At 44.2% G+C, this 13,781-nt stretch overlaps 1 protein-coding gene across 4 annotated transcripts in view; it reads right to left on the bottom strand.

Moving 5' to 3' along the window:
• Positions 1–3,747: 3,747 nt before the first annotated feature.
• ABLIM2 (actin binding LIM protein family member 2) overlaps positions 3,748–13,781 on the bottom strand; it is a 68,702-nt gene continuing 58,668 nt past the window's right edge. For 3 of the 4 annotated variants that reach the window (XM_066632984.1, XM_066632983.1, XM_066632985.1), the window contains 3 exons: positions 12,609–12,667; positions 12,127–12,181; positions 6,867–7,068 (listed from right to left, as the gene is read on the bottom strand). In XM_066632984.1, the coding sequence (XP_066489081.1) occupies positions 6,974–7,068; positions 12,127–12,181; positions 12,609–12,667 (209 nt within the window). In that variant the 3' untranslated portion in view covers positions 6,867–6,973. The other variant, XM_066632986.1, reaches the window with a different exon arrangement.

Raw genomic sequence — 13,781 nt, 5'->3', positions numbered from 1 at the left:
TGGTTCTTGTTGGTTTTCCACCACAAATAAGCTTAAACACTGTTTTGCCAAATTCCCAGTCCAAGCTTCACCTAGGGAACTTATGCCCACTTTAAGCTAATTAGCTCCACTGAGTTTCCCAACAATGGCCCTCGTTCAGCACTGCTGGACCCCACCACCAGGGTAGCTCACCTGTTCAACCTGCAGAGGTCCTCCTTCCTCCAGTAAGCAGCTTCTCCAGCCACTGCAGCAGCACCTTGGTTCTCAGAAGCACCTGGGTGTGTCAGTCATGCACCAGTCTCCATTTAGTCCATCAGCCAGTTCCCTTTCCTCCAAGCTTCTTCTTTCCACTCTCTCAGCCTCTGACAGCGATCCTCTCACTTTTATCCCTAAGATCCCCATTACTCCTACTGTGAGCCACACCCATCGCAAGCCACTGACTCTTGGGTTAACTCATACCTCCCAGACCTGTCAAAAACAAGGGACCACTGCTGACACCACCCTATGTCATAAGAACATAAGCACAGCCCCACTGGATCAGGCCATAGGCCCATCTAGTCCAGCTTCCTGTATCTCACAGCGGCCCACCAAATGCCCCAGGGAGCACACCAGATAACAAGAGACCTGCAAGGCTTCCTGGGAATTGTAGTTAAGAGCATAAGAAGAGCCCCACTGGATCAGGCCATAGGCCCATCTAGTCCAGCTTCCTGTATCTCACAGTGGCCCACCAAATGCCCCAGGGAGCACATCAGATAACAAGAGACCTGCAAGGCTTCCTGGGAATTGTAGTTAAGAACATAAGAAGAGCCCCACTGGATCAGGCCAGAGGCCCATCTAGTCCAGCTTCCTGTATCTCACAGCGGCCCACCAAATGCCCCAGGGAGCACACCAGATAACAAGAGACCTGCAAGGCTTCCTGGGAATTGTAGTTAAGAGCATAAGAAGAGCCCCACTGGATCAGGCCAGAGGCCCATCTAGTCCAGCTTCCTGTATCTCACAGCGGCCCACCAAATGCCCCAGGGAGCACACTAGATAACAAGAGACCTGCATCCTGGTGCCCTCCCTTGCATTGGTATTCTAACATAGCCCATTTCTAAAATCAGGAGGTTGCGCATACACATCATGGCTTGTAACCCAGAATGGATTTTACCTCCAGAAACTTGTCCAATCCCCTTTTAAAGGCATCCAGGCCAGATGCCGTAAAGATGTCCTCGAGAATCTTCTGTGATTCCAGTACAAACATTTAATATGTGCTTCAGTTGGAGGCCATCTATGTGTATGGCTTGCCTTGTTCCAAAAAAGTCTTCAGTGACTGACAAATCCAAATGCTTCCTCTCAATAACACTTGTCTTATCCTTGTACAGAGGGTCCCCAGCTTGGCTTATTTAGGGCCCAATCCTATCCAACGTTCCAGCACAATTGTGGTGTAGCCACAATGCAGCCCTGAGGTAAAGAAACAAATGTTCCCATACCTTGAGGAGGCCTCTGTGACTGCCTCCTCACCACAGGATCCAGTGCATGCCCCACTGGCACAGATGCACCGGCACGAGAAAACAGGATAGGATTGGGCTCTCCGTTGCCTCTGTGGCATGTGGAAAAATTCTGAAAACCCAACCTTGAAGGTCCTATTTGCATCTGTGAAATGGAAAGTGTGGAGGTTGCTTGGGTGCAACTTAGCCAAGTAACAGTGTCCATATCATGCATTATGATATACGTACCAGGTGAACCAGCCCCCATTTTTACTTTGCAAATGTGAACTAGCCCCAAGTTTGATGAAAATGAATGGCATGTAGGTCAAAATAATATATTAAAGCTCAGTCTGAGCTGAAATCCAAACATACAGTAACACAAGTCCCTGAAATACGTAATGATTAGTTTCTGGCGCTGGGTGTATAAGTTGAGATGTGTGTAGGTCAAAACAGCCACCGCTTGCTGCCCAGCACTGTTGCACCTGTGCAAAAGCACCACAGCTGTGCCTGTGCAAAAGTGTCAACACAACTGCCTATAACTCAAGTAACCAGCAGACTTTGATGGTTGGTTGAAATAACTTAGCCTTTGACCAAAGGTGGCTGTAAATTGTGATTTGGCCCAGATTTTGAAATTCCACATTCATTTGTGCGCGGGGATGGAGCTTCCTGGAAGCGCCAGCAAGTTGAGCTGGAAGGGATCCTGAAGTTCATCTAGTTCAACCCCCCTGTTCAGTGCATGCCATAGCATTGTCCATTGGTCAGTATGATTGGCCTGAACTGGCACACAGATATCTGCAGTCTTTGTGAAGTAGATTAGGTCCTCCTCGATGGAGAGGAGTTCTCCAGTGGCAATCAGTAGCTGCAGCAGTGAGTCCCCAAATTCCTGCATAGATCATAACATGACAGAGGCCTCTAGCTGCTAATACAGGTTGATGCCTTTGAGCCCCATGGAGATATTATGGCAAGTTCCAGGACATCAGGGAGTTTCCTAGCTATGAAGTCTCCATCCACAAGCCACAGAAGGGCGTTTACATTGGGGCAGTAGGATAGTTTGCCTTCAGCTGTAGTGGAAGGACGCTTTCGGAAGGTCCCATTTTTGGAGCGACTGTGTCCTTGTGGGGCAAACCAACCAGAAACCACCAGTCATGTTTTGCTGGATTGCGTTTTTTATAAGGATATACGGTTATCCCTTATCTCCCCACTGTTAGAAGAGTTCACCAGATGTCCAGGTCAAGATTATAGCCATTCTCTTCTATCAGATGCAAATCCAGAGGTAACGTGGAGGGTGGCTAAATTTTTAGCCGCTGCAGTTAGCGTCAGGAGGAAGAGAGTGGATTGTGGCCTTCCAGGTTGCTCATAGAGGAGTATTTATATTCTGAATAAGTTTTTAATTCAATATGGACTAGACTTTCAGAAGTACCTTCCTCAGTTACTGTACTCTGTTCAGTCCACAATAACTAGACCAAACTTAGTCTTATTTAGACTTAGGTCTATTAATTGTTAGTATTTTATGTTGTTAAGCGCCTATGTTAGGATGCTGCGATGGGTCGTATGTATGTTCAGTTGTATACTATGAATGTATTGTTATTTTCATGCTGGTCGGTGACTGTAATAAAACTGAACTCCCTCCACACACCCTTTGGAAGATCTAGACCAGGGGTGTCAAACTCATTTCATAAGGTGGGCCAAATAGCATTCGTGATGTCTGCTGGAAGTGACATCATTAAGCAGATAGTGGCCAAAAATAATCACTTTGTTCTCACATAGAATCTCATTAGCTGTAAATGACAGAAGAGAAAATATGCAAATCTTCATAAGTTTAAGATATGGGAGAGCCCAATTATAATGGGGGCTGGAAAGATTGCTTGCGGGGGGGGGGGGGGGCGCAACCAGGCTGCAGGCCTTATGCTTGACACCCCTGTTCTAGACAATTCAAAGAAATCCATCCCCAGTGAAGTGCACAGGTTTAGCTGTGGAATTTCTTTCTACTTATTGAAGCCCAGAGCTAAACTAATTTGCATAAGATAAAATCCAAATACTGTGACTTCACTGAGTTAAAAGTGGACTGCGTAACTATAGTCAACATAATGCTTTATTTCACAACCACATGTATTCTTTTATTTCAGCTGGAGAAAGTTGATGACCCAATACTCATCCAATTCCCAGATTGTTAAGGGTCTGGAGTATGCTTTCTCATCGCACAAGTGTCTTTGCACAAGAACATGCAAATGTTCACTGACAAATGGTTTTATATCACTGGTTGGGCACTTTTTTAAAAAAAAAATTACATGACATGAGGAAATGGTGCTTATCGTCTATTGATTTATCACTATCACAGTACTCCGTATGTGAGGCAAAGAGTGGAGTGACAGATCATATAACATTTAGTTACAAAACAATATTTTAATGTGAACACCAGGGTGTGCATAGAATCAGGAATAAGTTACACATTCTTTGTACCAGAGTGAAATGTAGAAAAAATAGAAATACACAGCATTGCACAGCCTTATGACATTTCCAAATAAAATGTAATTACCTTTGTGAAGCAAAGATGAAATTTCTACCGATAGATAGCCAAATTAACCCCCAAAGTATTTCGGTTTAAGAGACTTTTGTTCTTAAATAGTTCAAGCATTTTAACTTTCTCTAACATGGTCTGTAGCTCGAACTGCCTGGAGGTCTCTGAACACGACATTACAACCTATTTGTACTAAAATAAAAGCTTTGATAGCCATTTGCCTTTGCGAGTTTGCCTTTGAACAGCAGCTTGTATTTAAGTGAGAGAGTGAGACGTAAAGTGCTTCAGATAGATTTGCCTTTATTCCTAAAGTGATGTCACACATAAACATTTGCAAGAGTGACTTTCTGACATGCTTCTCTTTGGCCTTGGATCACATTTGCTTCAAAACAGCACATGGTTCTTTCTCCTGGGAAAGGATATTTTTTTCCATCTGTGTTTTGACTTTGTACAAGTCTTGCTTGCTAGCACAAAATGCAGAACCAAAATTACAGGTGGATTTTTTTTTCAGAATGACACTGATTTCATTTCTATTTAAAATCAGTTCTTTTTTCCCAACAAGCAACAGCTACATGATGAATTTAAAGCAGAATTTATTATATATGTAATTTTTAAAGGCCCAGAAGTTACTGGTATATTCACCTGGGCCACCAAACCCAGGAAATGACCTATGCCCCATTGCACTGTCATGTTTTCTCTCGTTTTGCTTCGGTCTGCTCCACAATCACAATGAAATCCCAACAAAGGGTCAACAGCAAGTGCACATGATAAGTTATGGCAAGTGTATTTTGTTTCCATTAAGCACATTTCTGCTTCTGAGAGGCTAAAAGAGCAGCGCCTTTTTCTTCAGCTCATTCCGTTTCCAAAGTGCAAGTCGGTCGTATTGTTCAATGTTCATCTTGAAGACTTCCTTGAACTCTTCGGGGGACAAGTGCCGCTGGAAGAAAGAACAAAAGGTCACACATAAGTGGGTTTAGAAATCAGGGGTCTCCACACTCCTCTGTATACTGTAATATAAATATCTTTAATAAATACGTTAAGATTTGTATTAAATTTCCCAACGTCTTTTGGAAATCATTTCTAATGTTACATATAACATTTCTAATAAAACATGTATGATTGCTGGCATCCTTCAGTCTTGGAAGACTATGGTATGTTATATAAAACATGTATATAACACTTCATAAATGACCTGGAGACAGGGTTGAGCAGTGAGGTTGCAAAGTTTGCGGACAACACCAAACTTTCCCGAGTGGTGAAAACCAGAAGTGATTGTGAGGAGCTCCAGAAGAATCTCTCCAGACTGGCAGAATGGGCAGCAAAATGGCAGATGCGCTTCAATGTCAGTAAGTGTAAAGTCATGCACATTGGGGCAAAAAATCAAAACTTCACATATAGGCTGATGGGTTCTGAGCTGTCTGTGACAGATCTGGAGAGAGATCTTGGGGTGGTGGTGGACAGGTCGATGAAAGTGCCGACCCAATCTGCGGCGGCAGTAAAGAAGGCCAATTCTATGCTTGGGATCATTAGGAAGGGTATTGAAAACAAAACGGCTAATATTATAATGCCGTTGTACAAATTGATGGTAAGGCCACACCTGGAGTATTGTGTCCAGTTCTGGTCACAGCATCTCAAAAAGGATATAGTGGAAATGGAAAAGGTGCAAAAGAGAGCAACTAAGATGATTACGGGGCTGGGGCACCTTCCTTATGAGGAAAGGCTACAGCGTTTGGGCCTCTTCAGCCTAGAAAAGAGACGCCTGAGGGGGGACATGATTGAGACATACAAAATTATGCATGGGAAGGATAAAGTGGATAGAGAGATGCTCTTTACACTCTCACATAACACCAGAACCAGGGGACATCCACTAAAATTGAGTGTTGGGCGGGTTAGGACAGACAAAAGAAAATATTTCTTTACTCAGCTTGTGGTTGGTCTGTGGAACTCCTTGCCACAGGATGTGGTGATGGTGACTGGCCTGGACACCTTTAAAAGGGGATTGGACAAGTTTCTGGAGGAAAAATCCATTACGGGGTACAAGCCATGATGCGTATGCGCAACCTCCTGATTTTAGAAATGGGCTATGTCAGATGCAAGGGAGGGCACCAGGATGAGGTCTCTTGTTACCTGGTGTGCTCCCTGGGGCATTTGGTGGGCCGCTGTGAGATACAGGAAGCTGGACTAGATGGGCCTATGGCCTGATCCAGTGGGGCTGTTCTTATGTTCTTAATAAATATATAACATCTCATGGATAATATTATATACAACATTTAATATATAATATGTTTTAATGTTTGATTGTTAGCCGCCTTGGATGCCCTTTGGGGAGAAAGGCAGAATATAATAAATAAATAAATAAATATTTCTAATAAAACTTCAGAACCTAATCATAACATGTATCAAGGATTTTTTGAATTGCAGCTTTAACATATTATTTTGACCTAAATTCCATTCACATATGGAATTCAAGTAGAACATTATGTATGTCCATAGATTTTCATGGCCAGCACCAATCCAGCATGTCCAGGTGGTACGACCACAGATGTGTTAAAAGATTAAAATCCATGTGGTTAAAAATTCCAACATTTTGTTCTGTAACTTTTTCAGAACTTCATCCGGAAAATGAGCCTGTCGTATTTAGGCTTATTTCCCTGTGGAAGTTCTGAAAAAGTTACAGAATGAAACGTTGGACTTTTTTAATCACATGGATTTTAATCTTTTAACACAACCCTGGTCTTTCTACCCAGATGTGTTCCAGTAGAACAAGTTTAAAAGTAATGTTTAAAGCCATAAGCAAACACCATTCTTACCTCCAACCTGGTTCTATCCACATCCTTTGGTAGCTTCACTCGAACTCTGTTTGTTACAATGAGCGATTCATATGGATAGATCTTTTGCAAAAGAAAAAGAGAAGCGTGAGGCCTGGGACAATGGACCTGTTGTGGCAATTTTTAAATGTCAACCATACATACTTGCGTTTATATTTGATGTACTAATGTCACATGGACTAAAGGACAAAAATGGAATACACTGAACCTTGCTGAGAAGGGCTGGTTCTCAACACTCTTCCAGTGATGTTAACAGCACTCCTTACCTTATATTCTGTAACAGAGCAGGAAAACAAGGGACGGGTTAGAACAGACCTGGTTGTTCAACAGAATTGCTTTCTAACCAATGGCCTAGCTAGAGGGGGTGCAAAGCACTAAGTTTTACAGTGAGCCTAACCACAGCTTCCCCTCCCCTTCAGAGCCAGGCATACACCTCTGTTTTTCAACCACTGCCCAGAATGGCTCCAAAGGGGAGGGGGAGGGGCTGCTTGTACGCTGCATTGAGGCGCCCTGCAAAACTTAGTACTTTGCACCCCCTCTGGCTACTGCCACTCTTTCTGATTGTCCATTTTGATACTGCTTTCCCATTGCTGCTATAAAATCGACTATGTGGAGTCACTTTATGTGGAAGTGGTAATAGTAACAAGCTCCTTAACCAGTGCAGCAATCAAGAACATACTGGACAGCACAATCCTAGGCATGTCTTCTCAGAAGTAAAGCCCATTCAATTCAGTGGGATTTTCTACCAGTGGATTAAGGGATTGCAACCTTAGTGTATTCATACTAGCACTAGTATATTCTAAATGGCAGTCACGTTGGCACGCATGCATACATTTTACACAACTGGGCAAAGAAGGGATATGGAACATTACAATAGCCACATGGAATGCTACCAAATGGGAAACAGGTTGTTGTTGTTTTTGTAATATAGGGGTGCTAACATCCTTGGATCTGTCCCAACCATTCTGCTGGCAAAATTCCAAGTGGACTTGGGAAAGTGGATCGAGGCTAGGAAGGGGGATCAGCAGAGAAGCTTCCTCTCATAACCACTCCTTCGCCCCCTTGACATGTCCCTCCCCACAAGGAACACCTCCTTTCTATCCTTTAGGGTGGTGACCCTTCCGCTGGTTTGTGTGTGGCCACTAGTCATTGCACTGGCAGCCTCCATGCGCTTGCCAGTGGAAAGTGACTTCCGCCAGCAGAACACATGCTCCACCCACTGCAATGGGAGATAGGACAGGGCAACCAGATATAGTGGAGGACAGAGAGCCTATACCTTTAACCACTGTATAGAAGAAGGAATTTTGGGAGATGCAGCTTTTTAAACCCTTCTGTGCTGAACTGCATCTGCCAAAATTCCCTCTTCTGTACCAATGGTTAAAGGTATAGGCACTCTGTCCTCCACTGTATCTTGCCACCCTAAGATAGGATTGGGCTGTCAGAAGATAATTGCCTGGGATCCCTTCCACTATTCCTCTGGAACAGCGTTTCTCAAACTGTGCGTCAGGACCCACTAGGTGGGTCACGAGCCAATTTCAGGTGGGTCCCCATTCATTTCAATGTTTTATTTTTAATATAGTAGACTTGATGCTACCATGGTATGAGACTGCATTTGGGGAAGTGTTACAGATCTATACTTTTAACAGGCTATTATGTATATGCTTTTAACAATGATAGTCAATGGGATTGACTCTTGGGTGAGTGTGGGTAGGATTGCAGCCTAGGATTGTTAAAAATATTCCTGCTTGATGATGTTATGACATCACTTTTGCTGGGTCCTGACAGATTCTCATTCTAAAAAGTGGGTCTGGGTGCTAAATGTTTAAGAACCACTGCTCTGGAAGATAGATTGGAAGACAGAGGTTGAAAGGAAGATAAAAAGAGTCCAGTTTCTACAGAGAGCATGGAGGTTGCTCAAATCAACAGTAATAGAGGCCCAGTGGAAGTGTATACCGCAAAGGAAGAAAGGCTCGACTAAGTCCAGGAGGGTGCCCGCATGGCTAACCAGCCAAGTTAGAGAGGCTGTAAAGGGCAAGGAAGCTTCCTTCCGTAAATGGAAGTCTTTCCCTAATGAGGAGAATAAAAAGGAACAAAAACTGTGGCAAAAGAAATGTAGGAAGGTGATATGGGAAGCCAAGAGAGACTATGAGGAACACATGGCCAGTAGCATTAAGGGGAATTCAAATATGTTAGAAGCAGGAAACCCGCCAGAGAAGCAGTTGGCTCTCTGGATGGTGAGGGAGGGAAAGGGGAAATAAAAGGAGACTTAGAGATGGCAGAGAAATTGAATGAGTTCTTTGCATCTGTCTTCATGGCAGAAGACCTCGGGCAGATACCGCTGCCCGAACGGCCCCTTCTGACCAAGGAATTAAGTCAGATAGAGGTGAAAAGAGAAGATGTTTCGGACCTCATTGATAAATTAAAGATCAATAAGTCACCGGGCCCTGATGGCATCCACCCTAATTAAGGAATTGAAGAATGAAGTTGCTGATCTCTTGACTAAAATATGCAACTTGTCCCTCAAAACGACCAGAGGATTGGAGGATGGCAAATGTCACGCCTATCTTTAGAAAGGGAAAGGGGGGGGGGCCCGGGAAACTATAGGCCAGTCAGCCTAACATCCATACCGGGTAAGATGGTGGAATGCCTCATTCGAATCTCAAAACACATAGACGAATATGCCTTGCTGAGGGAGAGTCAGCATGGCTTCTGTAACGGTAAGTCTTGCCTCATGAACCTTTTAGAATTCTTTGAAAAGGTCAACAGGCATGTGGATGTGGGAGAACCCGTGGACATTATATATCTGGACTTTCAGAAGGCGTTCGACATGGTCCCTCACCAAAAGCTACTGAAAAAACTCCACAGTAAGGGAATTAGAGGACAGGTCCTCTCCTGGATTGAGACCCGGTTGAAGAGAGGAAACAAAGAGTGGGTGTCAATGGGCAATTTTCACAGTGGAGAGAGGTGAAAAGTGGTGTGCCCCAAGGATCTGTCCTGGGATCGGTGCTCTTCAACCTCTTCATAAATGACCTGGAGACAGGGTTGAGCAGTGAGGTGGCAAAGTTTGCAGACGACACCAAACTTTTCCGAGTGGTGAAGACCAGAAGTGATTGTAAGGAGCTCCAGAAGGATCTCTCCAAACTGGCAGAAAGGGCAGCAAAATGGCAGATGCGTTTCAATGTAAATAAGTGTAAAGTCATGCACATTGGGGCAAAAAATCACATATAGGCTAATGGGTTCTGAGCTGTCTGTGACAGATCAGGAGAGAGATCTTGGGGTGGGGGTGGACAGGTCAATGAAAATGTCGACCCAATGTGCGGCGACAGTGAAGAAGGCCAATTCTATGCTTGGGATCATTAGGAAAGGTATTGAGAACTAAACGGCTAATATTATAATGCCATTGTACAAATCCATGGTAAGGCCACACCTGGGCAGAATGGGCAGCAAAATGGCAGATGCGTTTCAATGCAAGTAAGTGTAAAGTCATGCACATTGGGGTAAAAAATCAAAACTTCATATATAGGCTGATGGGTTCTGAGCTGTCTGAGATCAGGAGAGAGATCTTGGGATGGTGGTGGACAGGTGGATGAAAGTGTCTGCCCAATGTGCGGCGGCAGTAAAGAAGGCCAATTCTATGCTTGGGATCATTAGAAAAGGTATTGAGAACTAAACGGCTAATATTATAATGCCATTGTACAAATCGATGGTAAGGCCACACCTGGGCAGAATGGGCAGCAAAATGGCAGATGCGTTTCAATGCAAGTAAGTGTAAAGTCATGCACATTGGGGTAAAAAATCAAAACTTCATATATAGGCTGATGGGTTCTGAGCTGTCTGAGATCAGGAGAGAGATCTTGGGATGGTGGTGGACAGGTGGATGAAAGTGTCTGCCCAATGTGCGGCGGCAGTAAAGAAGGCCAATTCTATGCTTGGGATCATTAGAAAAGGTATTGAGAACAAAACGGCTAATATTATAATGCCATTGTACAAATCGATGGCAAGGCAACACCTGGAGTATTGCGTCCAGTTCTGGTCGCCACATCTCAAAAAGGATATAGTGGAAATGGAAAGGTGCAAAAGAGAGCGACTAAGATGATTACTGGGCTGGGGCACCTTCCTTATGAGGAAAGGCTACAGCATTTGGGCCTCTTTAGCCTAGAAAAGAGACACCTGAGGGGGGACATGATTGAGACATATAAAATTATGCATGGGAAGGATAAAGTGGATAGAGAGATGATCTTTACAATCTCAAATAACACCAGATCCAGGGGACATCCACTAAAATTGAGTGTTGGGAGAGTTAGAACAGACAAAAGAAAATATTTCTTTGCTCAGTGTGTGGTTGGTCTGTGGAACTCCTTGCCGCAGGATGTGGTGATGGCATCTGGCCTGGATGCCTTTAAAAGGGGATTGGACAAGTTTCTGGAGGAAAAATCCATTATGGGTTACAAGCCATGATGTGTATGTGCAACCCCGATTTTAGAAATGGGCTGTGTATCAGAATGCCAGATGCAAGGGAGGGCACCAGGATGCAGGTCTCTTGTTATTTGGTGTGCTCCCTGGGGCATTTGGTGGGCCTCTGTGAGATACAGGAAGCTGGACTAGATGGGCCTATGGCCTGATCCAGTGGGGCTGTTCTTATGTTATTATGGAGTATTGCGTCCAGCTCTGGTTGCCGCATCTCAAAAAGGATATAGTGGAAATGGAAAAGGTGCAAAAGAGGGCAACTAAGATGATTACTGGGCTGGGGCACCTTCCTTATGAGGAAAGGCTATGGTGTTTGGGCCTCTTCAGCCTAGAAAAGAGATGCCTGAGGGGGGACATGAATGAGACATACAAAACTATGAATGGGAAAGATCAAGCGGATAGAGAGATGCTCTTTACACTCTAACGTAACACCAGAACCAGGGGACATCCACTAAAATTGAGTGTTGGGAGAGTTAGTACAGACAAAAGAAAATATTTCTTTACTCAGCATGTGGTTAGTCTGCGGAACTCCTTGCCACAGGATGTGGTGACGGCATCTGGCCTGGATGCCTTTAAAAGGGGATTGGACACGTTTCTGGAGATAAAATCCATTACGGGTTACAAGCCATGATGTGTAGGTGCAACCTCCTGATTTTAGAAATGGGCTATGTCAGAAAGCCAATGCAAGGGAGGGCACCAGGATGCAGGTCTCTTGTTATCTGGTGTGCTCCCTGGGGCTTTTGGTGGGGCCGCTGTGAGATACAGGAAGCTGGACTAGATGGGCCTATGGCCTGATCCAGCAGGGCTGTTCTTATGTTCTTAGATATAGAAAATCTGTGCAGATTAAAATTATGTGGTGGTATACCTCTCATTCCCCAAGCAGTGTCCTGGTCCATGTCATACTGAGACATATTTGCAGCCTAGAAAGGAAAGAATTTTCTCAGAAAGAACAAAGAATACATGACAATACAATGAAGTTCCACCTTCTATAGTATGTGGTCTTTAATATGACTGTCACCTATGTTAGGAAAGTGAAGAAACAGCCTATAATGCATGTAAATATTTATATTGTAAGAAATACTGGTGGCCAGTCTGTACATATAAAGAATGCTGGAGATATGCACATGTACCGATAGTTATCAGACACACACATCAACTTCAATTTACATAGTATCTCTGATATTTTCACTGCCAAATTTGAAGCCCACAGATGAAGAGAAATTATCTGTGGCTCTCCTGTCCCTCATATGCTTCCACCTAGTAAAGGCACCCGAAGGGCTTGGTGGTTCATCAGTCTGACCAAGCATTGCATTGCTCATGTACTGAGACATGTTTATACCTACTTACATGGTGTAATCCATTCTTTCCATAGTCAGGAAGAGAAGCAGATTTGGAATAAGGAAATCCTATAAAAGACAGACAGAAAAGAGAAAACTTGCATCAAATGACACACTCTGCTCCCTGCACTATGGTTCTCATCTAATCTAAATTGGGGTCCTCCAGAGTTGCTTCTTGAAGAAAAAAAAATTGTAGAATTCTAATATCATGTCTTGTTTGACCCCTAATATAAGAAACTTTAAAGGATTTGACAGGGGATGGAACTTGTAATGGGGCAAATGGTTCAACAAGAATACATATATATACACGTGATTGGAAAAAACAATGGCTGAGATTCAACCTCCGTTGGGAAAGGGGGGATTTTTTCTTCTGGTGGTGCCCCCAGTTCCTCATGGGGTGCCATTCCAGGGGGCTTCTTGTCCAGGTGCCCTTTAGGGGGGCACAGCGAGCTGTCATTGGGAAGGGGACATAAAAAGCCATACGTGTAAATCCAAGTCATTGTGATATAGGAAGGTAAATGCAGGGTGTCAAAAAAAATGTACACTCATTTTAATGAGCTCTGATTCATACATATGCCATTGCAGAAAATCTGCAAAATTCAATGATCTAAGGCTGGGTTTCCCATACAAAGGGTCGCAATCCACCATTGTGGCATGAGTCAATGCCACCTGGACCCTTCCAACCAGCTTCACCTCAGTTTGGCTCCAAATCAGAGCCATTCTAGAGGCGTTGGGAGGCCACAGAGGTCTTTTCCAGGTCACACACTGTAGCGAGTCGTGGACTCTTTGCTCACAACAGGAGAGGAAACTGAACGCTTTCCACATGCGCTGTCTCCGACGCATTCTTGGCATCAACTGGCAGGACAAAGTTCCTAACAACACAGTCCTGGAACGAGCTGGAATCCCTAGCATGTATGCACTGCTGAAACAGAGACGCCTGTGTTGGCTCGGTCATGTCGTGAGAATGGATGATGGCCGGATCCCAAAGGATCTCCTCTATGGAGAACATGTGCAAGGAAAGCGCCCTACAGGTAGACCACAGCTGCAATACAAGGACATCTGCAAGAGGGATCTGAAGGTCTTAGGAGTGGACCTCAACAAGTGGGAAACCCTGGCCTCTGAGTGGCCCGCTTAGAGGCAGGCTGTGCAGCATGGCCTTTCTCAGTTTGAAGAGACACTTGGC

Source organism: Tiliqua scincoides, chromosome 6, assembly GCF_035046505.1.
Source record: "Tiliqua scincoides isolate rTilSci1 chromosome 6, rTilSci1.hap2, whole genome shotgun sequence".
Taxonomy (NCBI): Eukaryota; Metazoa; Chordata; class Lepidosauria; order Squamata; family Scincidae; genus Tiliqua; species Tiliqua scincoides.
This window is presented reverse-complemented; position numbering and strand designations above follow the sequence as displayed.